Source organism: Hippocampus zosterae, chromosome 11 (assembly GCF_025434085.1).
Source record: "Hippocampus zosterae strain Florida chromosome 11, ASM2543408v3, whole genome shotgun sequence".
Classification (NCBI taxonomy): domain Eukaryota; kingdom Metazoa; phylum Chordata; class Actinopteri; order Syngnathiformes; family Syngnathidae; genus Hippocampus; species Hippocampus zosterae.
Genome location: NC_067461.1, coordinates 2,772,500 through 2,800,322, shown reverse-complemented (window position 1 = coordinate 2,800,322; position 27,823 = coordinate 2,772,500). Strand labels below are relative to the sequence as shown.

Genomic DNA, 27,823 nt, shown 5'->3' with positions numbered 1-27,823 from the left:
GCGATACCAATCCGCTCGCCAAGCATAACATGAGCACTAAAGTCAGATCCACTCTAAACGCTGCCATGTGAAGAGACAATCTTTGAGAAAGAGAGAGTTCTCACTCCGGCCATGCCTGACAGGATCACCAAGCGTCTCCAGTTGCTCCAAAATGCCGCTGCTCGCCTCTTGACTGGTACTCGTAAGAGGGAGCACATCACTGCTACTCTGGCTCCCGATACATTTTTTTTTTTTTAAAGATTCTATGTTGTCAAGGGCGGCCCGGTAGTCCAGTGGTTAGCATGTCGGCTTCACAGTGCAGAGGTACCGGGTTCGATTCCAGCTCCGGCCTCTCTGTGTGGAGTTTGCATGTTCTCCCCTGGCCTGCGTGGGTTTTCTCCGGGTGCTCCGGTTTCCTCCCACATTCCAGAAATATGCATGGCAGGCTGATTGGACGTTCTAAATTGTCCCTAGGTTTGAATGGGGGCGTGGATGGTTGTTTGTCTCTGTGTGCCCTGCGATTGGCTGGCAACCGATTCAGGGTGTCCCCCGCCTACTGCCCGAAGACAGCTGGGATAGGCTCCAGCACCCCCCGCGACCCTAGTGAGGATCAAGCGGCTCGGAAGAGGAATGAATGAATGAATGAATGAATGTTGTCAAATTTTAGAATGGTTTTGCCCCCACCTTCCCTCTCAGAGTCCGCGAAGCAGACACTAGTGGAGGTTCCGAGAACTAAGTGGACTCTGCCCATATTTCAAGCTCATTTTTATTCTTTGGCTTTTGAGCCAGCGCGAGACTTGAGTTTTAGTTTGACGGATTTTATCCTTTTTTTTTGTTTGTTTTTTTTGGATGAATAATTTTTGCTCCACGTGCAGCACTTTGTATTATACAGCGTTGGCGCTTTTAACGAGCTCCAGAAATCCAATTAAGTTGATTGTTCCTTCTCTCTGTCTCACTCCAGCTGCCTCAGAGGGGAGAGTCAACGGCGGGGAGGATTTCTTCCAGAAGGTGAGTGTTGTCCACACGTGGTTGTTTGCTTGATTGTCTTTGGGTTTTGTTGTTGCCTGCTGAGTGTCTTTTCTGTCGAGCGGGGGGGAGGGGGGGCGGGTATAAATGTCAGGTGCCATGTCCCTGTTGTTCCCGATTCCAAATCCAAACAAAACACAAAGCGACGGCACCGACACCGACCGCCGCAGGCCGCCGCGCTCTTGATTTATTATTTTCTTTCCCCGTCACGCAGCTGACACAACAGACGGGGCCTTTTTCTTACTTATGTAACAGAACACTTAAGTACACACGTATGCGTCGTGAACATTGCCGACACGTGCATCGATTTTTTTTTTTTTTTTGAAGATCGAGGCTTGACGAGCGCGCGCCCGCTCTGCCTCATTGACTTCATCGGGTGATTTGGGTAATGTTCTGAAACTTTTGATGGGCGTGAATATTTTGAAGCCAGCAACTCCCTTATCATTGTACGACTCCCTCCGATCTTTTATGGGTTAAACGGTGTGCACTGATTTATTGAACGAAGGTCCATCACAAATAAAATACAATAAAATAAAACATCCATCCATCCATCCATCCATCCATCCATCCATCATCTACCGCTTATCCGGGGCCGGGTCGCGGGGGCAACAGCTTTAGCAGGGAAGCCCAGACTTCCCTCTCCCTAGCCACTTCTTCCAGCTCTCCCCGGGGGATCCCGAGGCGTTCCCAGGCCAGCTGGGTGACATAGTCTCTCCAGCGTGTCCTGGGTCTTCCTCGGGGTCTCCTCCCGGTGGGACATGCCCGGAACACCTCACCGGGGAGGCGCTCAGGAGGCATCCGAATCAGATGCCCAAGCCACCTCATCTGGCTCCTCTCGATGTGGAGGAGAAGCGGCTCGACTCGGAGCCCCTCCCGGATGACTGAGCTTCTCACCTTATCTCTAAGGGAGAGCCCGGACACCCTGCGGAGAAAACTCATTTCAGCCGCTTGTATCCGGGATCTCGTTCTTTCGGTCACGACCCATAGCTCGTGACCATAGGTGAGGGTTGGGACGTAAAATAAAACACTTGGAAAGAAAATCACCAGCATCCAAAAGCGTTCATCAATCACAAGACTTGAGTTTTCTTTCTCGTTTTATTGAAGGCCACGGAAACGTGAGCCCCAACGGTCGCGGTCGCACCTCCGGTCTTGCCCGAAAGTACTTTTTCAGCTGCTGCAAAACCGGGGACACTGTTGCGAAACCTTGCCAAATAGTTGGAGGTCATTTCAAAAGATTAGCAGTCACGGCCAACTGGTTGGAAATTGCAACCAGTGTTGCTTGGCATTATTACTTCAAATGTCTCGGATTGGGCGGCCCGGTAGTCCAGTGGTTAGCACGTGGGCTTCACAGTGCAGAGGTACCGGGTTCGATTCCAGCTCCGGCCTCCCTGTGTGGAGTTTGCATGTTTTCCCCGGGCCTGCGTGGGTTTTCTCCGGGTGCTCCGGTTTCCTCCCACATTCCAAAAACATGCATGGCAGGCTGATTGGACGCTCTAAATTGTCCCTAGGTGTGAGTGTGAGTGCGAATGGTTGTTCGTTTTTGTGTGCCCTGCGATTGGCTGGCAACCGATTCAGGGTGTCCCCCGCCTACTGCCCGAAGACGGCTGGGATAGGCTCCAGCACCCCCCGCGACCCTCGTGAGGATCAAGCGGCTCGGAAGATGAATGAATGAATGAATGTCTCGGATTGGATCCCGTTTGCAATTCACAAGGTTCTTGTTCTGACTGCCAATGACTGAGAGAGCACTTGAAGATTCAGATTAGGTGGCTCCCAAAAAAATGATAGATTTGGGCAAGCTTGGTACACTCGGCGCAAGTTTGGTTGAAAAATTTTCGCCCCTGGTTCGTGCGGCGCAAAAACTTTGGGGCTTGAAATCGCAGCACACCTCAAAGGATTAACTTTGCGTTTTTGCTGGTTCGTCGGCTTTTTCGGCGGCTTGATTTTTGTGACTGCAGTACTTGAATCGGGACCTTGACTTGACATGGAGAAATAATCTCTGAAAATTGGATAAACTGTCCGGGCGGTAGAATTACCGGAACGGGCAAGAACCGCTTTGGACACGTGGTGGGGGAGGGGGGGGGGGCTGACGGCCAAATCTCGCATTTCCAGGCAGGACGAATGGACGGCTTAATCCTGTCGTGTTGGAACAATTTTGTTCAAAACGGAGGAATTTGGTCAGCCCGATGTTATGTCAGAGGTGTCAAAAAAACCTCTCGGGGGGGGGGGGGGGGGGCTTTTTTGGACAATCGTTTTCAGTGTCTTAGCAGTCTTCTCCATTTTAAGTATTTGCTTCGGATTGATGCGCCGCTCCCCAACTCTCAAGTTCTCAAGACCTCAACATGGTAGCCGCCGGGGGGGGGGCTCAAGGTTAAATCGTCAGTTTTGAAAATTAGCGACGGGCTGTTTGACTTTGGAAGACCGCAGAAAGAGCAGCTTTTCATTCGAGTGCACCATTTCCATTTGCGTGCAATTGCCCCTCGGATCGCGTGATCCGCGGCCGTGGGCCCGTTCAAGGCTGCCAAATAAACACAGCTATGGACCGCGAGACGCTTTTGTTGAGCCGAAGTGAAGTTGATGGGGGGGGGGGGAATGGAGAGTGTTAGTTTGACCGCTTCCTGCCGCCCTTGCTGGGCTCGGCGAATGAATGGCATGCGACTTACTCGGCACGCTGGACTTTTTGTCAAGGTACAAGAGTCGGAGGTGGAAACCGATGAGAGCTGAACCCCCAGAACCCCCCCCCCCCCAAAAAAAAAAAAATCCTCCCCCGCACTTTCTCCCCAGCCCCAGTTGCTCGCTCTTACTCACCGTCTACTAGACTTCCTTTGAGTCCAAACCTCATGCTGTCAACACAAAACCAAGCTTGGCCCCGGAACCCTTTCGCGCTTCTCCGTCCCGACATTTTGGTTCTGTAAAGAAAGAAAATATTTGCCTGATGTTGAAGTGCCAAATCACGAGCAAGTTATTCTCGTTGGGGCCGAAAGACAAGCGCGCACACGCCAGCCACATCCTTCAGTAGCCCTTTGCAGTCGAATGATTGGCAGGTGTAGCCTTGTCGCGCCGGTTGGTTAGCCATCATGTTAGCGTTAAGCTAGCGGCTTTTCCTGTGGCAGTTTTGTGATTTGGTTAAATACTGACTGGGTAATTCTTTTTGTTTTACATTACGCTCATTTTAAAATCTGCTTGATGTTGTGAGAGAGTATTTTAATTTGGCGGCAGGCTGTGAGGTTTTCCTGTTGTACTTTGGTTCAGTCAAGGTTGGCTAGCTAGCGCCGTCGTCATACAGCACTATTGGAATTTGTGCTTGGTGAGAGCTAGTGTGCGTCTTGATCACTCTCGAGGTGCCCTTGAGCAGCAATTTGAATGGAACGAGAGAATCTGTCGCCGAATGGCTTTGCGGTGCCATTGTGGTATTGAAACGCGCATCCTGCCTGGAGGGGGGGGGGGCGACGTGGATTTATACGGATGAACCTTAAACCTTTCGAAGCTGACTTCAAGTTGTCTTCTGTAGACTCTCGTTCAGAGGGAATCGAGAACACTTTTGGCAAGTGACATGCTGGCAGCTTTCTCAGAGGTTTTTTTTGGGGGGGGGGGTGACTAGACCCAGGCAAATTGGGTTACAAGCTTGGTCACGGAAGGAATTAAACTTGTAAGTCATATTAGGGACACACTGATATTTCATTTGGGCGGCCCGGTAGACCAGTGGTTAACACGTCGGCTTCACAGTGCAGAGGTTCCGGGTTCGATTCCAGCTCCGGCCTCCCTGTGTGGAGTTTGCATGTTCTCCCCGGGCCTGCGTGGGTTTTCTCCGGGTGCTCCGGTTTCCTCCCACATTCCAAAAACATGCGTGGCAGGCTGATTGAACACTCTAAATTGTCCCTAGGTGTGAATCTGAGCGTGGATGGTTGTTCGTCTATGTGTGCCCTGCGATTGGCTGGCAACCAATTCAGGGTGTCCCCCGCCTACTGCCCGAAGACAGCTGGGATAGGCTCCGGCACCCCCCGCGACCCTAGTGAGGATCAAGCGGCTCGGAAGATATTTCATTTTATTTTATATATATATATATATATATATATAAGGGATGTAACGATTTACTCAAGCCCCGATTTGCTTCAATTTTCGCTGTTCAATTCCCGATTGCGATGACATTTTCAAGAATAATTTTGCAAAAAATCATTTTTATAACCGACGGTTATTTTTCTTTCGGCATGCGCATTTTTGTCCCCGTTACAAACCGTGACAAGAAAAACAAAAAGTGGAAAATGAACTTTTTGACTGTTAATCTCCGTGATGTAGCTGAGATTTGACCGTTGTCATTGCAACTCTTTTTGTGATCAAAATTTCAGCATTGATTCTATTTTTATTTTATTTTATTTAACATTGATGCATATTTTAGTAGTTTTAAATCGATTATTTCTATACATGTCCTGTGGCGTAATAACGGGCATATGAGACGATGGAGTATGATGTCATTTTCACTGAATTCCGTTCTATCAGTACTGCATCTCCGTTACGCCCCCCCCCCCACACCCCCCGCCCCACTCCTACTGCGTTGAGTGTTTCATATGCGAATAATATTTTATCGCTATTGACTTGATCGCGGAACCACGACGTTATCCGAAGGAGCGAAAACGATGTCCGAAACGCTTGTTGTCTCGAATCCAAACCGTCAACTGCATCGTTTCTGGTGATGCCGCCTCGAGGTCTGCTCACCACATCTTAACACCCCCCCCACCCCACCCCCAACACCCACCACCCCAACACTCCTCCGCGTCCCGCTGTCTCACACACACACATTCCAGCTGAAACAACAGCTGCACCATGGCCGCGCGGGCCAGGAGGAAACATGCCTCTGCCATGTTGATTGTTACAGCGATATATTACGCGCAAGCCGACGGTCGTGCACGACCACGTGTGTCCAAGGCGGGGGGTGGGGGTGGGGTGGGGGGGGTACGGGTGGACGTTTGATTTTGCTCGCACAGCAGCTGGAAACGTCTCGGAGCCCCAATCATCACGTCAAGGCCGCGCGATGGAACCGATCGGCGGCGGCAACGTTTTCTCTTTTTCTGCATTTCGCAAAAGGGGGGGGCGTCGGCAGAGTGAGGCGTTCGAGGCATCGGTAAAAAGGAATTTGCACATCGGGCGAGTTGTCCGCGAGTCCTTTTCATCGAAAAATAAACGGGAGTCCCGCCCATTCAAAGCAGTGTGTGGTCTTGTCCGAAATCAGTCCCATCTGCACGCCGCCGCCAAGAACAGCAGCGCTGAGCAGGAAATGTCTCTCCCGCTTTCGGAACAAGGACCTTTTTGAAAGACGTCCCTTGGGCGAAACGAAGCGCGGGGGAGGCTTTGCGGAAAGACATCGGCGCCACCCCCGCCGGCCTCCATTCGTCCATTTTTCTATTGTCCTCAATAAAGTCACCAGTGAGCTGCCGTTATTTATCCCGGCTCATGTTAGACAAGAGGCGGGCTACCCCGGACCGGTCGCCAATCACCATTCGCACCCACATTCTCCATCGGCGGGCAACCGCGTCTTTAGATGGGAGGCATAAACACCGAAAAGGTTTCTTCGGCGACCTTTGAACCCTGGAACTCTGAATTGTGAAGGAGGCATCCCTGGACGTCCCGCCAGCCAATCGCAGGGCTCATCTGGACGTTGACCAACAGCCACTTACTTTCTCAGTTGGTCCGACCACGGCATTCAGTTTGATTTTCTAATCTGACGTCACGTCGCGTGAGTTGCTACGCACTGCCGAGCGGAAAGAAGGAGCAGCAACAGTAAAGTCAACATTTCTCTCGTGTGGAAGCTTTCCCACATTTGAAAGTAAAGAACAGAGCGAAACATGGTGGCAGCGCGTGTGTAGAAATTGGCGACGTGAAGAGGGGGGCTGGACCAAACGCTAGCTCGTTAGCACGGAAGCTAACCGCGGACGTTAGCACGGAAGCTAACTGCGAAATAAACAAATAAACACGGGACTCCCTCACGCTCGCTGGCGTTTGGTTGGTCGGTCTCTGGTCGTGGGTTCCAGCTGTGTAGCGTCTTTTCGCAGTTAGCTTCCGTGCTAACGTCCGCGGTTAGCTTCCGTGCTAACGAGCTAGCGTTTCGTCCAGCCCCTTCTTCACGTCGCCAATTTCTACACACGCGCTGCCACCATGTTTCGCTAAATCCACTAGCCACGTTAGAAACACCCAGCAGCAAGCCTACTGGACACGTCAGAAACTAGCATACACGTTCAGGACAATTGAGAGTCTTATGGAATGTCGGAGGAGGTCCTTAGAGAAAACCCCACACAAGCAAAGTGGGGGGGGGTGGGTGCAAAGTCCACACAGGAAGTCGAGATTCGAAACCAGAACTTGATAAACTGACAGATCATTGTTAGCGACGATTTTTTTTTTTAATTTCCTGATTCACCAATGCCTCAAACAACTTACTGTCATATTGTATCTGTTGTTGGTATCGACAGCCACCGCCAACACTCGATCCATAGGAATAAGCCCGGTATCGTGCCGATACAAGTATCGATTCTCTTCCCTGGAAATCAATCAAAAACATCAAGCGCCTGCGATGAATGCCTCCCTTGGCTCGGACTGTGTTGCTCTTCTTTAGGTTGTCTTGCAAATTGCCAAGTTTTAGTCTCTCTTTCGTTTTTGGTTTTAAATTCCACACTTTGGGACACACGCCATCTGTCATGGGCTTACAGAGGGCTGGCGAAAAACAGCGATGCGCAAGAGCGAAGCAAATATGCCAGTACATTCCACCTCGTGGCCGCTGGCTTCGTTTTTAACGATGAAAAGCTTTATTTAGCCACAGAGGTTATTTATCTCTTAAACTGTTTGACATGCGGCGCACAACAGCGATGTTGGAGATTAGCGGCGCGGTCCTCGGGCCGTGATGGAAATCATTAACGTTTTGTTTTCACACACAAACAATCGGAAAGGCCGACCTCGGTGCCGCCACGGACGCTTGTTGCCGCCAGGAGATTTTGTTGCCGGGGAATTAACCGGGAAACGTTTGTTTTCGACACGGCGCCCTCGTGTGGTCTATTTTGGAATTGGCAGCACGGCCAAAATGGCATCCACGCGGGAGGAATTCTGCTGTCTAATCATTCCATAATATTGTTCAGGTTCTATTTTCATTCATGTCCTCGGGAAGGACACGCCGTCAATATGTCGAAAACTTGACGCCTACCAGGCCGGCCTGCTCACTCAAAAGCAAGCGGCAGGCGTTGAAGCACTTCCCGTTTTTATTTTTCATTTGAATTCTGATTCATTTGGCATTTGTGAATTAAAAACTAAGCAGATTGAGTTTTTAATCCATTTTAGGTGGCTGGGTTTTTTGGGGGTCCCCCCCCCCCTCTGAAATTGACGTCAAAGTGCCTTCGGGTTCGCATTGCTAACTTGTTGGCTAGCACCCGTTGTTGAATCTGCTTATTTCTTATCACACAAACAGAATAGTCATCAGAATTTAGGCTCGTTGTTGAACATTTTTGACTCGAGTTCCTCATCGTGGGGGCGGGGGGAGGGGGGGTGAATTATTATCATTATTGTAGCATTGTTGCTAATCTCTCCCGCTAATCTTGACCAGGCGCACTTTTAAACGACAACAACGCGCTCATTTCTTCTTGCCACGACCGCTGAGGAATATGAAGTCGTTTCACACCGTGCTCGAGTGTCTGACACGGGAGCACTTGAGAGAAATTCTTGCCTTTTTCACCCCAAAGTTGCCAGAAAGTATGAAAACACTCTGAGAGAATACAGCAGACTTTTCTTCCTCCACAACTTTAAGTTCTGATCCCCCTACCCCCCCACCCCCCTTCCGCTAACTTCAGGTGAGCAAACTCTCGAGAGATTTGTCTGTGGATTTGTAGCGAGAGAGCCCTGGCAAGGCAGCTTTCCTGTGGTTGGAAGGCATAAGCGGGCGGTTGGAGGTTTGCTTTCTCAACGTCGGCGCATGTGCTCGCGCTTACGACGACTGGACATGTCAAAAGGCAGATTGGCCTTGGCGGTTTTTTTCACATGTAGACAAGCCAAAGTTTGGGGGCTCTTCTTTTTTTTTTCCACTGCCTCGCATCAGTCTACTTGTTGGAACTGGATTTGGTCGCAATTGACTTTTGCGTCTTCAATAGACACTCGGTGTGTGTTTGGGTAGCAGTTTGCAGTTTTGCACCCCCCTGGACATTAATGATGTTTTATATGTTAGCGATCTGGTAGTGGACGTCCTTTGATAAAATTATAGGATTTAGTTTTGTATTTTTTTTAAAATACCCCCTGCGTGGGTTTTCTCCGGGTGCTCCGGTTTCCTCCCACATTCCAAAAATATGCATAGCAGGCTGATTGAACACTCTAAATTGTCCCTGGGTGTGAGTGTGAGTGCGATTGGTTGTTCGTTTCTGTGTGCCCTGCGATTGGCTGGCAACCGATTCAGGGTGTCCCCCGCCTACTGCCCGGAGACGGCTGGGATGGGCTCCAGCACCCCCCGCGACCCTAGTGAGGATCAAGCAGTACGGAAGATGAATGAATGAATTTTTTTTAAAAGTATAAGGTCAGGCCAATTTATTGGCAGGCCGATTTAATTGACCCAAAAAAATCACTCTTTTAAAAACAGCCCAAATTGGCAGATTTTATGCTGAGCGCTTTTGTTTTTACACTTGAACACATCACAACATACGACATGCAAACATTTCCTCGGCACCCAAATCGGCAAAAAAAGGTTCTCTCTTCTGAAGGTCAAAATATTATAAAAGAGTCAAATATTCTGCCTTCATGTCTTTATGATGCCCCCCCAAGAAGTTATTTTATTCGATTTTTTTTAATTAAATCATCCATTTAATTGATTGTTGGATTTTTGTTTGTTCTCTTCTGTTCATAAGATATTTAATCTGCAAAATTACTTTTATTTTGAAAAGGCTTAATACTGGCCAATCAAGCACTACTGAGATGCGTTATGAGCTTTTCAAAAAGACTAACAAACCTTTCAAGACGAGTTTGTTTGGCCCCGATGCAACATATGACCTTTGTTAATGTTCATTATGTTGCAGATTATGGATGAAACACAAACGCAGATAGCGTGGCCTTCCAAGCTCAAGATCGGAGCCAAGTCGAAAAAAGGTGAGAGTGGCCCTTCCTTCTTTACCTCTCGCATTGTGTGCCACTTGAATTGATGTCTGAATTTTTTTTGGGAGGGGGGGGGGTAACTGCTGAAACAATACACATGTTGATGTAGAATTTGCTTTAAAATGAATTTGGATTGGCGCCATCAGGGAGATTTTCATATAATGATAATGCTAAATGCTAATAATAATGCTAATACCCTACTGAGATTTGATTCTTCAATTGTTACCCCTCCCATGTGTCAAATTAAGGCATCCACAATATAATAACTCACTCACTCACAACACTAAACACCTCGCTGACTGATTTACGATCGTCGAGGCAATTTTTTTTTCACGCAATTTAACGAAGTGTATGCAACAGGGACACATGGCTCGGAGTCTTGTTTTTGCATAACCCCAACAACTTGTGGTAGCAGCGATAACCACTTACTAAAATCCACATGTTGTCCTTGCGTTTCCTCGCCCGAAATACCTTAATTAGCCGGCGTGGTTCTAAGCACTGCGTTTTTCTCTGGGAAAATGGAGGGATCAAACGATTAGAAGAGAGGTATTTCATTCATGACTATGCAAGTTGAATCCAATTCAATGCCGTTTAAGACCGCGTCAGAGTAACTATAATTCATTTTTGACGTAAAAACACAGTGTTCAGGGAAAAAGGTCAAAGCGACTGCATTCCCGTAGGGGGTTACCGCCTCTTAACGTCTGACCCAATTTTTTTGTGAGAGATCCCTCCCATGGTGAAAACATAGCAAGTGTGTACGAACTGTTTTAATGGTGCGTGCTTGATGTCACCAACAGAACACAACACGCACAAAGATTTCTACAGGGCATTCAGACAAGCGTGGTGGAAGAAGAAGCTAGGCTAGCCCGTAGCTAGCCGGTTTCCAGCTGTAGCTCGCCCAGTCACACTAATGGATAGGTAAAGATAGCCGTAGCTAGCTGCTAGATCGTTGCTACGCTGATGATGTAACCGTTTTGGCAACGGAACGCTTTCTTTCACTAATCAGATTTCAAATTCATGCTGTACGTAGCCGGTTGTCAGCTGTAGCTAGCTGGTCACACTTAATGGATAGGAAAAGATAGCCTTAGCTAGCTGCTAGATTGTTGCTACTCTGATGATGTAACTGTTTTGGCAACGGAACGCTTTCTTTCACTAATCAGATTTCATATTCATGCTCTACGTAGCCGGTTGTTAGCTGTAGCTAGCTGGTCACACTAATGGATAGGAAAAGATAGCCTTAGCTAGCTGCTAGATTGTTGCTACTCTGATGATGTAACTGTTTTGGCAACGGAACGCTTTCTTTCACTAATCAGATTTCAAATTCATGCTGTAGGTAGCCGGTTGTTAGCTGTAGCTAGCTGGTCACACTAATGGATAGGAAAAGATAGCCGTAGCTAGCTGCTAGATTGTTGCTACTCTGATGAAGTAACTGTTTAGGCAACGGAACGCTTTCTTTCACTAATCAGATTTCAAATTCATGCTGTACGTAGCCGGTTGTTAGCTGTAGCTAGCTGGTCACACTAATGGATAGGAAAAGATAGCCGTAGCTAGCTGCTAGATCGTTGCTACTCTGATGATGTAACTATTTTGGCAACGGAACGCTTTCTTTCACTAATCAGATTTCAAATTCATGCTGTAGGTAGCCGGTTGTTAGCTGTAGCTAGCTGGTCACACTAATGGATAGGAAAAGATAGCCGTAGCTAGCTGCTAGATTGTTGCTACTCTGATGAAGTAACTGTTTAGGTAACGGAACGCTTTCTTTCACTAATCAGATTTCAAATTCATGCTGTACGTAGCCGGTTGTTAGCTGTAGCTAGCTGTTCACAATAATGGATAGGAAAAGATGGCCGTAGCTAGCTGCTAGATCGCTGCTACTCTGATGATGTAACCGTTTTGGCAATGGAACGCTTTCTTTCACTAATCAGATTTCAAATTCATGCTGTAGGTAGCCGGCTGTTAGCTGTAGCTAGCTGGTCACACTAATGGATAGGAAAAGATGGCCGTAGCTAGCTGCTAGATCGTTGCTACTCTGATGATGTAACTGTTTTGGCAATGGAACGCTTTCTTTCACTAATCAGATTTCAAATTCATGCTGTAGGTAGCCGATTGTTAGCTGTAGCTAGCTGGTCACACTAATGGATAGGAAAAGATCGCCGTTGCTAGCCGGTAGCTAGCTTCCACTCTGCTAATGTAACTATTTTAGCAATGGAATTCTTTCTTTAAATAATGAGATTTCAAATTCATCCTCAATGACGTCTTTATTTTCCCGTCAGCTGATTAATTCGTATTGCGTTTTTGCGAAGTATTGTTTTTTTTGTTGTTGTTTTGTTTTTAATAGTTGCTACTAGTGTTACTCAAAATTGGTTTAATTCACGCAAGTCCCAACTGAAGGCCCAGGTACCAAATGTGCCACCCGCTACTTGACTTTGTATTGATTTTGAGAATGAATATGATTGTTGTCCGGATGTGCCATGTGAGTGGCTCGCGATGGATTCAGGGTGTCTTAGACTCCTGAAAACCTGCGACTCTCGTAAGCACAGGAATTCTTAAAAAAAAAAAAAAAAGATCCGGGCGGGTGGGCGTCATTTCCAACAAGAGCCCCGGTGTTCATTAGTCAGTTGTTCCAGTGCTCTGTTCCTCATAAACCATGATGGCGCTCATTTGGAGCTCGTCCAGTGGGCGTGCCGATCGACGAACTTCCACACGGCGTTGTGGCCCCGCCCACTTTGTTGTCCACAGGAGAACTGTCAACGCGAGCCCTCGGGGGCCAGATGTGCAGTCCAACGGCATTATGTAACTTCCTGACTCACTCGCAATAGATGTTTGACAAAATGACATAAGAAGTCGTCTCACACAAAGGAGTTCGCCGTCACCACCTGGCACGCGTTGTCGGTGTGCTAAATGGACGTTTTAACCTTCGCGTGAAGCGTCGAGTCTTTTCCGGAGTGGTGTCATCAGCCCTCCTCCCTTAAAAATCCCTTAAAAAAAGCCTTCCGGTTATGAGCACGTGTTCTTGGAAGAAGACGTGAGAAACAGAGTGACCGCACGTGAACAAACTGGTGTAAGGGCAAAATAAAAGAGGCGTGATGCATCATCTGGTGGTTCAAAAAAAAAAGACCAGCGGCAAAAGTAGAAAAATTTAAAATATCAGCGCTGTACGATGAAAACAAATATTCTTAAAAATATATATAAAATAAATACAGCTGTCACGTGATTTTGCACCAGAAATGCAATTGTATCTTTTTTTGTCCATTAGTGTATTGGACAGAATACCAAAGTGTGGAATTTAAAACCAAAACATTTATGGCAGAAAGCTTTTCTTAAATAATAAATTACATTAAAAAAAAAAAAGTCTTGTTAACATCGCACAACACTTGACCACGGGCTCCATTTTTGTGACCAAATCGTGCACAGCACGTGACCGGAAAACCGATGCGGGTCATTTCACAGATGAATGCAGGCGGACCTGTGAGAGGGAGGGCTGCGCCGATGTGGGAGTTGGATTTAATTTACTTCGCCCATGAATCTCGGTAAAACGGGACCGTGTGTAGTTTAATTAAATGCCAGAATGTGAATTTTGCTTTTGTTTTCGCTGTTGTAAATCTTAATTCTTGGAGCATTAAAAAAAAAGTTTTATCTTTGTCGAAAGGCACATTTTACAAAAGGCTGTTCCCAGCAGTCTGTGACTGACTCAGCTACGACTCACTGATGATGTGATGCGCGGGACTGCGTGTTATTTTTTTGCCAGGCATTTTTCCGTAACTTTGCGCCGGGGTCGCCTTTCACGGCCAGTCTGGAAACGGTTTCAAAGTCGGCAGGCGAGCGGCAGATGTTTGTCACCTTTCCCCAAGCCAGGATTGCGCCCGATCAAAATGTGAGCTTGCCTGTTCCAATCATTACCTACGTGCGTCTCTGCCACCTGCAGGGCCCGCGATAAGGCCAGACGTTCACCTCATCGTGTGCGTGCGTGTGAGCCCCCCCCCCCCCCCCCCGGTGATTTTAATACTCCAAGGAAGCAAATGACACACATGAAGTCTGCTCTCTGCAGGTGTTGCAAAATATTTTAAAAAATATAAAATATAAATGCAGTCTGACCTTGACTTAATGAGGCTCACGTTTTTAAAAAAAATAGAATAAGGAAGGTACTGTAAAGGGACAAACAAAAAAATGAGGACCCTTGCAGAGAGCTGCTGTAGACCACAGCTCACGCCCAAACACACCTCGTAATTTTTATTTTATTTTATTTTTTTGTGCCATGTCCAAAACTGCTTTCAACGTATTTGAATTAAATTTCCTCAAAAGTGCACACGGCACATTCCTGGTCGACTTTGTTATTCCAGCATATTCAATTCCCCCCCCCCCCTCCCCCACAAAAAAAAGCCTTTTAATCAAACTGACATTAAAATTCAATTTAAGCTTAACATCAAACCTAACTCGTTTTGACAAGTTTTGTCAAAATTTCAGATCATTTGAGTTGAGAATGCTTTCAAATAAATAAATCAAATGGAAATCCCCCGTAACATCCTCTACTTGCTCCTTATTAAATGTCTGAAAAAAAACATGAAGACATACCTGTTCCAGTATGAAAAAGACAAGATTTTTGAGGGCGCTTTGCATACTAGCCGTTTCCAGGAGTGAGCTGCGGGTCAAAAGCTTCCCTCTTTGTGCGACTGAAATCTCTCACCTTCTGCAGCCTGAACGTCTGCTCTTATTTTTGTTTGTTTTTCTAGCTGTTGCGTGTGCCAAATTAAGCTGTTAGGTGCACATTTTTTACCCCCCCCCCCCTCTTAAAAAAAAGCCTACGCCACACTTTGCTTCAAAAATGCGGGGGTGTTGTACATCACAACTGCAGGGCAGGCCCGGATAATGTTTGCCAGATGTGCTCTTGCAGGTTAGAGTGGGGACACTGGAGGAGCGCCCTCTAACGCCCAAATGGGGTATTACTGGCGGCCATTCACAGCTTTGTCATGCAGGAATGTGAAAGGCTTTTCTTTTTTTTTTTTTGGTCATGTTTTCTGTCTCTCTGTTTCCATACACTTCGGAATTCCGTCGTCATCACAAATTATTCTGCCCCGCCCAGACCCCCAAAGTGTAAACATGCGCATCGAGAGACCCACAGAATGCAGAAGCGACGTCGAAACAATAAATGGGATTCAGTGCGGCCTCTCTGAAGGCCAGACTGTAAATCTGAGATACTGCGAGCGCTGTGTGTGTATGTATAGAGGGAGGGAGCGGGAATTCTTGGAAAGGGGTCTTGGAGGACTTCCTCGAGTGTATTTACTGCGCAATTGTGTGTCACTGCGTGTGTTTGATTCCACAGGGGGGCCCCTCAAGATGTAAGCATTAGAAGCATTAGCCGCCGTTGCGTTGTGTGGATATCTGAGAAGAAAGTGGTCATAAGTCCAAGGGGGGGGCCCTTGCTATACAATGACTTTGGAGGCTTTGGGGTTACACAATAAACTAGTTTGCGTCGAGGTGTCACGCCGCCATACTTAGAGGTTGTCATTGCCCTCTCTCGATTTTAACTTGCGTAGAGTTGAGCAGGTGACCTCAGCAAACGTACGCCAGGTCAAAAGTTTCCAGCCAATCACTGCAATGCAACGTGCGGATCTTGTGGCAGCGTTGAGGGTGATTGACTGGGTGATTTTTCTTTTTCTTTATATATTCATTCATTCATCATCCGTACCGCTTGATCATCACTAGGGTCGCGGGGGGTGCTGGAGCCTATCCCAGCTGTCTCCGGGCAGTAGGCGGGGGACACCCTGAATCGGTTGCCAGCCAATCGCAGGGCACACAGAGACGAACAACCATCCACGCCCACACTCACACCTAGGGACAATTTAGAGCGTCCAATCAGCCTGCCATGCATATTTTTGGAATGTGGGAGGAAACCGGAGCACCCGGAGAAAACCCACGCAGGCCCGGGGAGAACATGCAAACTCCACACAGGGAGGCCGGAGCTGGAATCAAACCCGGTACCTCTGCACTGTGAAGCCGACGTGCTAACCACTGGACTACCGGGCCGCTTCTTTATATATATTTATATATATATATATATATATATTTTTGTTTTGTTTTTGTTTTCAATACTCACTAAGATGGCCAGATTAATGACGGTGAACCTCCTGAATTCTATTTTTTGAAGATTTGTTGAATTTCTACCAAATTGCTGCTTATTGTGAAGTCAGCTGAGTTGAGTTCACGGCCACCAATACAATGTATCCCAACTTTTTGCTCACAAACAAAGCAAAAAAAAAAAAAAAAAAACAAGTGAACGACAGCCGGCCAGACTACTTGTTGATGCCGCATCAAAGCCAAAGAAAAAGCAAACCACATGTGCAGAAAAGAAGCTTTCCGTGCTTTGCGTCTCGCAGTGGCAATACGAGGTTGAGCAGCGCGATATGCGCCACGTGATGTTTTTGTGTCGTCTATTTAAGGGAAAATGCGACGCGCGGAGTAATCATTTCAGCTCAGACGTCACTGAATGACAGACCGATCGGCCGAGTATATAAATTTACAGAGCGGTGGCGGACACCCCCCCCCCCCCCCACTTTCTCACATGCCGCCGCGGTTGCAAGCAGACTCGGAATGCCAGCGTGCTCTTATCAAAAGCTGCAATTATCGTGGCTGGGCTTTTCGGCCCCGCTGCAATTTGTCGATGGTGGCAGACTGCGAGGACGAGCGGCCATGTTGTGTTTATGTTGTCACCCATTGTCCTGACCCGCCCTTTCTTTCTGTCTGTCTGTCTGTCTGTCTGTCTGTCTGTCTGTATGTCTCGCTGTCTCTTTCTGTTTGTCTTTCTCTCTCGCTGTCTCTTTGTGCTGTGCAGATCCTCACATCAAGGTGTGCGGCAAGAGGGAACACGTCAGGGACGCCAAAGAGAGAATTATGTCAGTGCTCGATACAAAGGTAAATATCGAGCTGCATATATATATATATATAATGTATTTTTATTTAAAAAAAAATATATATAAAAAAATATTTTTTTAATTATTATTTTTGTTTTTTGTTTTTTGTCCAATCACATTTCAGCCTGTCTGTTGCCATGCCATTCTAATCTGCCCAGGGCTTTCAGAATCATTCATATTGGTTGGTGTAACTTATTATTATTTATTTTTTTTGCCTCAATCAGAGTTCAAATTGGCCCTCATTGGGGTCTTTGATGACGTCATCATTTTTCCGTTCTCCGATGATTTGGACAGAGCAAAATGTGTTCCAGTCAACATCAATTAGCTAAACAAGTCTATTAAGCATTTAATCATCAGCACAGCTGGTGAGTCGAATGTATATATATATATATATATATTTTTTTTTTAAGTGATGTTTTTGCTGCTTCAGCTTGATGTCGCAAGTGTGTAAATCTCCACTGAAGAAGGCCCAGGTACCGAAAAAGAACGCCCGCCACTCCCTCTGGGTACAATTTCCCCACATAGGGACAATCAGACGTGCAGGTCTTCAGTGATATGTGGGGTGGTGGTGGGGGGGTTCATTGCCATGGCAACAGCACAGCACAATTGCATCACCTGGGCGACCGCGCGGTGGCACCCCCTGGGGGCAGCCACTCATCCGTGCACTGTGAACGGCCAAATAGGACAACGCTCCGCCAGTCCCATCTGTTGCCTTCCAATATGAGCAATCAGCCTCTTGCACGATTTTTGCTAAACTACGATGGAGTGCTAAGGCCACGCTCACATTAAACAACGAGGAACACTAGAAGCCAAGTTTGGAAAACAAACACACAAAAAAATGTATATAATCCCCCAAATAAAAATTTCACGTCAATTCTGGAAGCTGCTAATGTTGTCATGTTTGTTTTCATATTTCCATTTCAATTGAACAAAATCACTTCCTGTAGTATCTGAAATTACATCATTATTTTGTATTTGTTGGTTTTTGTTTGTTTGTTTGTTTGTTTTCTTCAGGAAGACTCTGGCCATATTCTTTCAAATATTCTTTGTCATTCGTGCTAATGAAATTCTGCTAGCTTAATGCTAACATATCATGTGCCGTAAACATCGACGTTAACGCTCGCGAGAAACCTTCCTACAACGGCTGCGGCCGTTTCAATGCGCTTTGCTAATTGGCGGCCTCTGTCCCGGATGTCCGCAGAGCAACAGGGTAACGCTGAAAATGGACGTGTCGCACACGGAGCACTCGCACGTGATCGGCAAGGGCGGCAACAACATCAAGCGGGTGATGGAGGAGACGGGCTGCCACATCCATTTCCCCGACTCCAACAGGAACAACCAGGCAGAGAAAAGCAACCAGGTGCGTATGTCCGCGCCTGGTCGCGTATGCGGCGTTTGGCAAATACTAAGTGGAAATAAAGGCCAGGTTGTTGAGGGTTTTTTTTTTTCCCCACCCTCCCAAGAGCACTCGACATCGAAATCAAGCCAGCCAAATCAATCTTGGCCTCGTTTCCTAACATGTTGCTTTTTGTCATGGTCAACAGGTGTCAATCGCGGGGCAGCCCGGAGGGGTGGAGGCGGCTCGAGTTAAAATCCGGGTAAGTTTGGGATACTCGCACCCACAACGCTTCCGAAACTCTCTGCACTTATTGGCTGCGGGAACGCTTGCAGACATTTGATTGGAGGACGTCCACTATAGATTTTCTTTCAACTCACTTCGGTCAGAGAGTTCTGAGATCATTTTTGGACGCTAGTGCTCGTTTTTGGTTTCACGCCTTCCAGTTTCCTACTCGCACAGCTCAGCACTCCCGTCTTCACTCAAATTGCACGCTATTCTGACTCGGCTCCTTTTTGTTTTGAAAGGAGACATATTGGGGGTGGGGGGGGGGGGTCTTTTTGGTTTTTTTTCCATAATTTAAACCAGTTCCCAGGTGTTTTAATAACGTTTTCGTGACATGTTTTGTGTCAAAATACCCAGAGGAAGCAATAATTTCAGTGCTAGTCATCCCGCCATGAGTTCGGCTTTTTTTTTTTACCCAAGTGTGTGTGTGTGTTTTATGGGGGGGGGGGGGGGGGTAGTAAGTTTCTTAATATAAAGCCAGTTAGGCTCATAGGTTAGCCGACTTGAGTCATTCCGTGGTGCTCAGAATTCAAAGCAAACATGATAAATTAGCATTTTGTTCTTGTGCTACATGCACGTTTAAAAACGGGTTAAGAACCCCCCCCCCCCCCTTCGCCCCCTACCTCCTGCTCCCCATACTTAGATTAACATCTTTCAAATCAAAATGTATCTTTTTAACTGCAAATTTCTGAAATGCCTCGTGTATTTTTTAACTGTGTGAAGCACATTGACAAGGTGGTTGCTTTCCCAATCAGCGATATCGCACTGGAAGCTAATGATGTTAGCTAAAGCTAATCTGCGCGCATCCATCCATCCATCCATCCATCTTCTACCGCTTATCCGGGGCCGGGTCGCGGGGGCAACAGCTTTAGCAGGGAAGCCCAGACTTCCCTCTCCCTAGCTACTTCTTCCAGCTCTCCCCGGGGATCCCGAGGCGTTCCCAGGCCAGCTGGGTGACACAGTCTCTCCAGCGTGTCCTGGGTCTTCCTCGGGGTCTCCTCCCGGTGGGACATGCCCGGAACACCTCACCAGGGAGGCGTTCAGGAGGCATCCGAATCAGATGCCCAAGCCACCTCATCTGGCTCCTCTCGATGTGGAGGAGAAGCGGCTCGACTCGGAGCCCCTCCCGGATGACCGAGCTTCTCACCTTATCTCTAAGGGAGAGCCCGGACACCCTGCGGAGAAAACTCATTTCGGCCGCTTGTATCCGGGATCTCGTTCTTTCGGTCACGACCCACAGCTCGTGACCATAGGTGAGGGTTGGAACGTAGATCGCGCGTCCAACCAAACTTTTATCTAGCATGACAGCCGCCCACAAATTGATTCTGCCCTTTCACTCGTTTGCGTGTACAGCCAATTATTTTCCTGGAAATAGTTATTCGGCCTCAGTTGAAGCCTTGAAAAAAAAATTTCAAGACACTTAAAAGCTCACTTACACCCAAACTCGGCGTCTGAAGCCAAACGCTGGGCCCTGGTCAGTTTTTATTGAGTGGAGAACATTTCGAAAGGCTTTTTCATTGCCGTTTAAAATGATGTTTCGAGTCATACGTTCTGCTTTTTGGGAGTAATTTGAGTGCATGTACAGATGTTTCCGCCTGGAAAAATACATTTTCCCCTCAGGCCACTTTAGAGCGCCTCATTGAACATGAGAGAGGTGGAAGAGTGAGCAAGGCTGATTTATTTTCTTTTATTTATCGACAGTCAGCGTGTGGCATTGCTTCGTTGTTGCCGCAAATTTATTCCGACCCCCGCAGGCTTGACAAAGTTATTATCATGTAATTATCATGTAGTTATTTGCTCGACGACGTCTCATCCATTTTTGCAATGTCGTAGACTTGCTGTTTGATTGACAGTTACATGTTGATTGCTGCATTCAACCTCCCCCATTTTCCACACACTATTTGAGAGCGGAGAGAAATGCTTGATTTTTTTGTTTAGTTTTAGTACTTGGCCAATTTTTTTTTAATCATTCAAATATGCATTCAGACTGACACACATTAGATTGTATGGACTTTTTTTTTGTTTTGTTTTGTTTTAATGGGTTGTTGAAATGGTGAATTGTCGGGGGGGCTTCCCAGAAGCTTTGCACGCTCAACCCGAACAGACAAGTGATGAAAGCTGGCTTTACCTCCGAGATCCTTACATTTTCCACCCTCTTTTTAGACCTCACTGACGTTTTCCAGCCATGCTTTCAACTTGTAACAGGACTCCAGGTAGCGGTTTTGAGAGTAACGCTGAGCTCGGCTCCAAATATAAAAGTAAAGCTTTTTCTTCATTGATTGCATCGGTCCGGCTGTCGTTTCTTTCGCTCCGACCTAAACGTCTCGATTCCCTCGGAGCGCAAGTGTGGAAGGAAGCCTGATCCAAAAAACGAAATGCCGAGCGCATATGGGACTGATCAGTGGAGGCATTTGTTTGGTCGCGGCGATTCATGCCGCTTGCCCTTCACTGGAAGCCAAACCCATCGAGGCGCTCTGCCCGAAAGCCATTGCAATGTTTGGAGAACATGTCTGCGCACCAGTATGTGTGTGTGTGTGTGTGTGTGTGTGTGCGCTGTCTGCGCGTTTAACTGCACGCATAAGTTACCACGGAGTGAAGTCGTACCGTCCGTCTGCGTTATTTGTTGGGCCGCTGATGATCTGCCTCCGCCGCTGAGGTTACAATCGGTGATGAGAAAGTCTTTGGTCGCATGCGAATAGAGCTCTAGGGCAGGGGTGTCCAAACTTTTTGCCAATGGGGCCTGATTTTATGTGGTAAAATGTCGGGGGGCCGACCTTGGCTGACATTCTTTACATTGAACAACAATATTGTTCAACAAATTTGAGTAAGCCAGTCTGTTTCACATTTCCATTTTTATTTTAATTTCAACAATCATATGACATCAGTCAATATAAACACGGAGTGATGTCTTGTTAACTCGTGAGTGATGCCCTCTAGTGTCTAAATGCTATTACTCATTTAGCCACTAGAGGGAAGCAGTACTCGATGAAACATCACTCACCAGTCTACGAGACCTCAGTCAATGCAACACGTGTTCCGTTGCGCCCAACCTGCGGGCCAGACGGCACTGATTTTATGACAGGGGCCGAGGGCCGGATGAAATTCCACCGCGGGCCGGATTTGGCCCCCGGGCCGGACTTTGGACATAATGCTCTAGGGTGTTGCGACTAGGCGAGCAGCAGCAGCAATAGTCGGAGAGAAAATTGAGACCAAGTAAAAAACACGAGCTGTGCATTTTCATTTTGGCCCATCCCAAACGGTGCGTCTGTCCGTACTCATTGGCAGGAGCTGCTCCCTCTCGTGCTGTCTTTCGAGCTGCCCGCCATCATGCAGTCGGACCCGAGCTCGCCCAGCGTGCAGGCCATCTCGCAGACGTACAACCTGGCCGTGTCCTTCAAGCCCCCGACGCGTCTGTACAGGGCCACCGGCGTGGTGCGCGGCTCCCAAAACAACGCCAACGCCGTCAAGGTGAGGGGGGGGGGTGACTGGGCGCCATGGGCTCGCTTTCTCATTTCAGTCGTTTTCGTCAATCGGGGCTTCTCAAACTTTTTGGGTCAAAGGGGAAAAAAATATCTTGATGCTGTTGCAAACGATTTTGTTCAGCCCAAGCTCCAACTGTCACACACACCCCAGCCGCCTCGCGGTGCGGGGACCACAGATTGAGAAGCGGCAGCCGAAGCCATCTTGCTCGCCCGTTTCCATGGTGAGGCCGCAATGCGAAGGGAAGCTAGCTAGCCCACCAACGCTGTCAGCATTGCTGCCTTTTTCATTTATTTTATTTTTTTTCCCTCCCCGCACAAACCGCCTCATGACTTGGCGGCACCCCGCAGCCAAGAGAGTGCTGAGAGATGTTTGGGGGGGGGGGGCGTGAACTCCGCTGCGGGGGCGGCGCAACTCTTCAACTTTTTAGCTTAGCCCACTCGTACTTGAGCGAGTGCGTTCTCGTGTGCGTTCTTCCGGAACAGGCGCACTTCGTCAACTGGCACAGGGAGTTTTCCCGTCTCTCTTGCCAATAAATCGTGCCCACCGACTACGCGGGGCCTCGCCAGCGAGTGCGTTTCCAAGCCTCCGTGTATATAGTTTGTATATTTACTCATCTGCGCTCGCAGTCTTGCGTGCGCTAAATCAAGTGTGCGTGTTGAAGTTTAAATGCCTTCCAAAAGCGTCTGGGCGAGTTTGCGGGTAGGTCAGAGCGGGTGAGGAGGCCAGGCGAAGGCCGACATGATTAGTGGAATGTGCGAGCGCTATTTATGCGGCGCTGAGAGACCCTGGGAAGATCTTGGCGGGTTGACAAACCCGCCGCGGCGCGCGGGGATGGCTTTCCCCTTTTTTTGCATGATGGCAAAGACGTGCTTTACAGGGCCAAGCGAGAGCATGTAGCAGATCGAAATGAATGAATTGATTCTAAATATGCTTTTATTGTTGATTTTCTCGCCGGGAATAATCATTTTAGAGACAATATTTATGTGGTAAAGCGGTCAAGAAAAGCTTTTGGTGAGCTTCTGCACTGAGCAGCAACGTTAGCATGCTAGCTCTCCTGTGGACCCAATTAGGTTGAACACAAGTAGGCATCCCTGGCCACTCGTTGGCGCTCTGGATTTCGGAATTTAATCAAAACATAACCAGCCATGCATTTTAATATATTTTTCAATAAAAAATGGAAATAAATTTGGACACATCTAGCAGAATTGGTGCGTCGATTCTAAATCCTATAAGCCTGTCGTAGTCGAACCTTTTACACCAAGAACCACCTAAAAAGAAAGATTGAGTTCTTCGAGCTCCTCTGTTGTTTTGTTTCAGCATCTAATTTGTTCATTCTAATTTCATCATTCCTAATTTGTTAGTTTTTTTTCCCTATTGTTGCTACCTAGCGTTGGATATTCCGCGAATTTCAGCAAAGCTCCCAAAGGAAACAAGAAGGCCTGAAGAATATTTGACTTCCAATAACCTCCAGGAAAAAAAAACAGGCTGATCTCAAATAAATAGTTTTCATTCTGCGTTCAAATAAACAAACAAAAAGGCTGCTGCCATCTAGCGGCCTACAGTGGGATTACATCCAAAGTAAGGCGGAAAAGGAAAAAAATGGATAAAAATTTGCAAAACAGTTGGAACCATGAATGCGGGTTAACTGTACAGTTTTGACAAACCTTTTATATAAAATAAAACAATAAAACAAAATTTTATACATATATTTTTTTTAAACTTTTGCCCAGCGTGGCACAGCTCTGCTGCTGGAGCACTTGGCAGGCAGCCTGGTGAGCACCATCTCGGTCAGCACCCACCTGGACATCGCCCCCCAGCACCACCTCTTCATGAAAGGCCGCAACGGCAGCAACATCAAGCACATCACCCAGAGGACCGGCGCCCAAATCCACTTCCCCGACCCCAACGGCCCCCAGAAGAAGTCCACCGTCTACATCCAAGGCACCATCGAGTCGGTGTGCCTCGCCCGCCAGTACCTCATGGTGCGTATTTTGCGCCGCTTAACGGGGAATGACTTCAAGCCGCCAGCGTTTTGTTTTCGTGGACATCAACCACCGTGACCTTTTGGGGTTTGGGAAGAACCTTGGCCTGCCGTAGCTGCGGCTGAAGCGTGCTTGCGCAGTTCAACGGCAACTATTAAGCTGCCACGTAGCCGCTAGTTAGACGCATTATCTTGACTGCCGCTAATGATGATGGTTTGCTCGGATTTCGTACTGCAATCTCGAGACAATTTGGTTTGGCTTTTCGGAAGTGCGTTAATAGAGTTCATATTTTTTTAGGGGTGCCCTTGAGCACTCCGTTTTGGCCCATCATCGCGAGTCCATCCATCCATTTTCCAAACCGCTTATCCAAGTCATTTTTGCCGATGACTGGAGGGGTGCGCTGAAAAGCCGCGTTTGTGTTCAATCGGTTGTGAATGTGTACGGTATCTAAAATAGGTTTTACATTTTAGTCATGAAATATTTCAGTCATTTTTATCAGAGAATCTACTTTGAATGAATGAACAAATTCTTTTGTAACTTTCATTTATTATTTTTTTTTATATACACTGCAATTCCAACATTTGGGATCATTTACAAATCTTTGATAGATATACCAATGATAGATTGGGCGTTCGGTAGTCCACTGGTTAGCACGTGGGCTTCACAGTGCAGAGGTACCGGGTTCGATTCCAGCTCCGGCCTCCCTGTGTGGAGTTTGCATGTTCTCCCCGGGCCTGCGTGGGTTTTCTCCGGGTGCTCCGGTTTCCTCCCACATTCCAAAAACATGCGTAGCAGGCTGATTGAACACTCTAAAATTGTCCCTAGGTGTGAGTGGAGCTCAGGGAGGCCGGAGCTGGAATCGAACCCGGTACCTCTGCACTGTGAAGCCGACGTGCCAACCACTGGACTACCGGGCCGCCCTATACAATTTTAAATAATGCAAACGTAGAGTTTTACTTTGTTGTCTGCTGCTCGTTCGGCATCGCTAATGAGACTCTGTATTCTGATGCCTTACCAGGATGAATTAGAGGTTTAATAAAAACAATTAAAACGTGGGAAATAATGCCCCACTGGCACTGAAGGCCCGTCAGCATCGCATAGGACAGAAATTCCTTCCCGTCTTTGTTCTTGTAGCCTCCGAGCCGGCGTGGACAACGGTTAACAAATACCAGAGCAGTTGTGGTGACTGGACATGCCTTTCTCATGCTTTGGAAACTGGAGAAGCGGCAAGAAAAACAGCTTCGCGAGTGCGGCAGGGGAGGCCAAAGGAACCAAAAACAAAAAAAGCCTCGAAGAAAGACAGAAAGGTCTAAAATAAAGCGTCAAGTGGACGTTAAGGGATGGGGAGTCCTGCCTGTCAGAGTGTACTTTGTGATTTGGCCCCCCCCCTTCGCAGGCACACTGCTGATTACAGCTCCGATCTGGAGCCCGTCAGCAGCAGCGCTACTCCGCTGCTAATTACACCCACTCACAAGAGGAGCGCCGGCCGTGCAGCGCTCGGCCCCAAAAATATAGATGTCTGTAGTCCTGTGGTGGTGATAATGTGAAGCATATTGCACTTGGCGGAATTTCCCCAAACTCAAAAAAAAAAAAAAAAAAAAAAAAGAAAACCCTCCACTGGGGAGTCTGGGTATTTATTGGATTGCTTTTACCTACTACCGGTACTCTATAAGTGATAATAAAATGGAAGATTTATGCCGTTGCTCCCGGGAGCGGGTTTTATTATTAAGATATACCGGTCGATATAATGTGGGCAACAAACTTCCCACTTTGTTCTAATAACATTGATTGACCGATCTATCGAGCTAGCTGGCTGTCCGGCTGGATGGATGGCTGGCTAGCTAGCTAGCTAGCTCGCTGTCTGTCTCTCTGTATGGCTAGCTAGCTATCTAGCTAACTGGATAGCTAGCTAGCTAGCTATGTATAGCTAGCTAACTGGATAGCTAGCTAGCTAGCTATGTGCCGGCTGATACTGCCCCTTTCAGTCCTGTAGGTGGCAGTAATGCACATTACAAAGTGGTCATCAAGCCCCCCCCGCAACCCCCCCGCAAGATCAATTCCATTTATTAGCTTTAATCTCTCGTGATACTTCCTTTCCTTTTTTTTCTTCTTTCTTTCCCCAACTGGCTTTCATTCATCTCTTCCCTTCCTTCCTTTCTTGCGTCCTTTCCTCCTCCCTCAATTTACTTTCCTTCCTCTTTTCCCTCCTTCATTCCGTTTGCCTTCCTTCCTTGCTTCGTTCCTTCCTTTCTCAGTTTGGTTTCCATCTTGTTGCTTTCATTCCTTACATCCTTCATTTTCTGTTTCCTCTCTTCTTTCCTTCATTTTCCTTTTCCTCTCTCCTTCCTTCCTTCATTTCTTCCTCCCTTCCTAACTTTCTTTTTCCATCACTTTTCTTTTCGTCTCTTCCTACCTTCCCTCCTTTTTGTCTTTTGTAACATTTCCGAATCAGATTCCGAAAATGATTGCTTGCCTCGGCCTTTTTTTTTCCCCCCCAGTGTTTGTCTCTCATTCCTGCTGTTCCATTCCTTCCTAATTTTCTGCCTTTCCTCAATTCACTGTTGTGGCGCTTGATCTAAATTCATTAAATCGTATTGTTTTATTAAATAATTGGCACATTTTTTTTCGATAAACAATGAGGTAAGATAAACAATTTTACAGATATGGTGAAATATTATGTTATTGGTAGAAAAAAAACTATTAAGTGCACATCTGAACATGTTATTTATTGATATAAGTGCTTGGAGAACAATCTGTCCATTCGACAAATGTAATCCTTGAGCACAAAAGTGTACACACCCCTGGACGAGCGCATGTGTGTTGCCTCCAGTTCTGAGCCCTGATTTTTTGATTTTTTTAATGTCCTTCTTTTTTGCTGTCAGGGCTGCCTGCCGCTGGTGCTCATGTTCGACATTAAAGAAGACGTGGAGGTGGAGCCTCAGTGTATCACGGCCCTCATGGAGCAACTGGATGTCTTCATCAGTATTAAGCCCAAGCCCAAGCAGCCCAGCAAGGTATGATCGTCCGTAGCCTTCGGCCCTTTACTTGCGTGCTTCAAAGGGAGAAAACGACAGCATTCCATCTGAAGAAAAGCGCCTCGCGTCCGCAAAGGCGAGCGAGGACGCTGTCCGGATTCAACTAACATATTGGCTGGTCACATTTCAGTATGTGAGCAAGTTAAAATGGAAAAAAAAAAAAAGACTGGTGCCATGTTCACTCAGCGTCTGCAGCCGTTTGAAAAGCCACAGTCTGTCCTCAAGCTGCACGCAAAGGAAAGACGACCGGCTGGCTGACTGTTTTTTTTTTTTTTTTTTTTTTGTCTGTTGCTTGCATTCTTAGTTGATCGGCGTGTGAAATTCAAAGTGCTTTGTTTACATATAAAGAGCAGGCAAGCATGTTTCCTCTGGACGCTGACATTTGTACTTGGCTATCCGCATGGATGCCAACATTCAGGACAGGGAGAAAAAAAAAAAAGTTTAAATCGCATCACCTCTCGCAGTTTATTTATAAAAGCCAAGCGGCATCGTTCGCAAAGCCCGGCAATTGAAGCCCGTCATCATTACATACTTTTCAAGCGGGTCCGATAATTGTCGCCACATGTTTCTCTCAGGAATTCCTCCTGGTGACTTTTTTATGGGTGAGTCTCATGCCTTGGAATGTGACGTCAAAGTCGGGAGCGATACCTCATATTTCCATCGTGTGTCTGAGCGAGCGTG

The 27,823-nt window shown here is 47.2% G+C and overlaps 2 protein-coding genes across 3 annotated transcripts in view; one reads left to right on the top strand and one right to left on the bottom strand.

Annotated features, from left to right (window-relative positions):
• Positions 1-27,823, bottom strand: part of fam13c (family with sequence similarity 13 member C) — a 386,051-nt gene that overhangs the window by 312,086 nt on the left and 46,142 nt on the right. The gene's annotated exons all lie outside the window — the stretch shown is intronic.
• The window catches only part of LOC127610020 (protein bicaudal C homolog 1-like), a 49,475-nt gene that overhangs the window by 10,773 nt on the left and 10,879 nt on the right, over positions 1-27,823 (top strand). For both annotated transcript variants that reach the window (XM_052079711.1, XM_052079710.1), the window contains exons 2-9: positions 941-987; positions 10,038-10,107; positions 16,943-17,022; positions 18,223-18,381; positions 18,566-18,619; positions 21,928-22,110; positions 23,856-24,107; positions 26,990-27,121. In XM_052079711.1, coding sequence (XP_051935671.1) covers positions 941-987; positions 10,038-10,107; positions 16,943-17,022; positions 18,223-18,381; positions 18,566-18,619; positions 21,928-22,110; positions 23,856-24,107; positions 26,990-27,121 — 977 coding nt within the window. The remainder of the gene's footprint in view (positions 1-940; positions 988-10,037; positions 10,108-16,942; positions 17,023-18,222; positions 18,382-18,565; positions 18,620-21,927; positions 22,111-23,855; positions 24,108-26,989; positions 27,122-27,823) is intronic.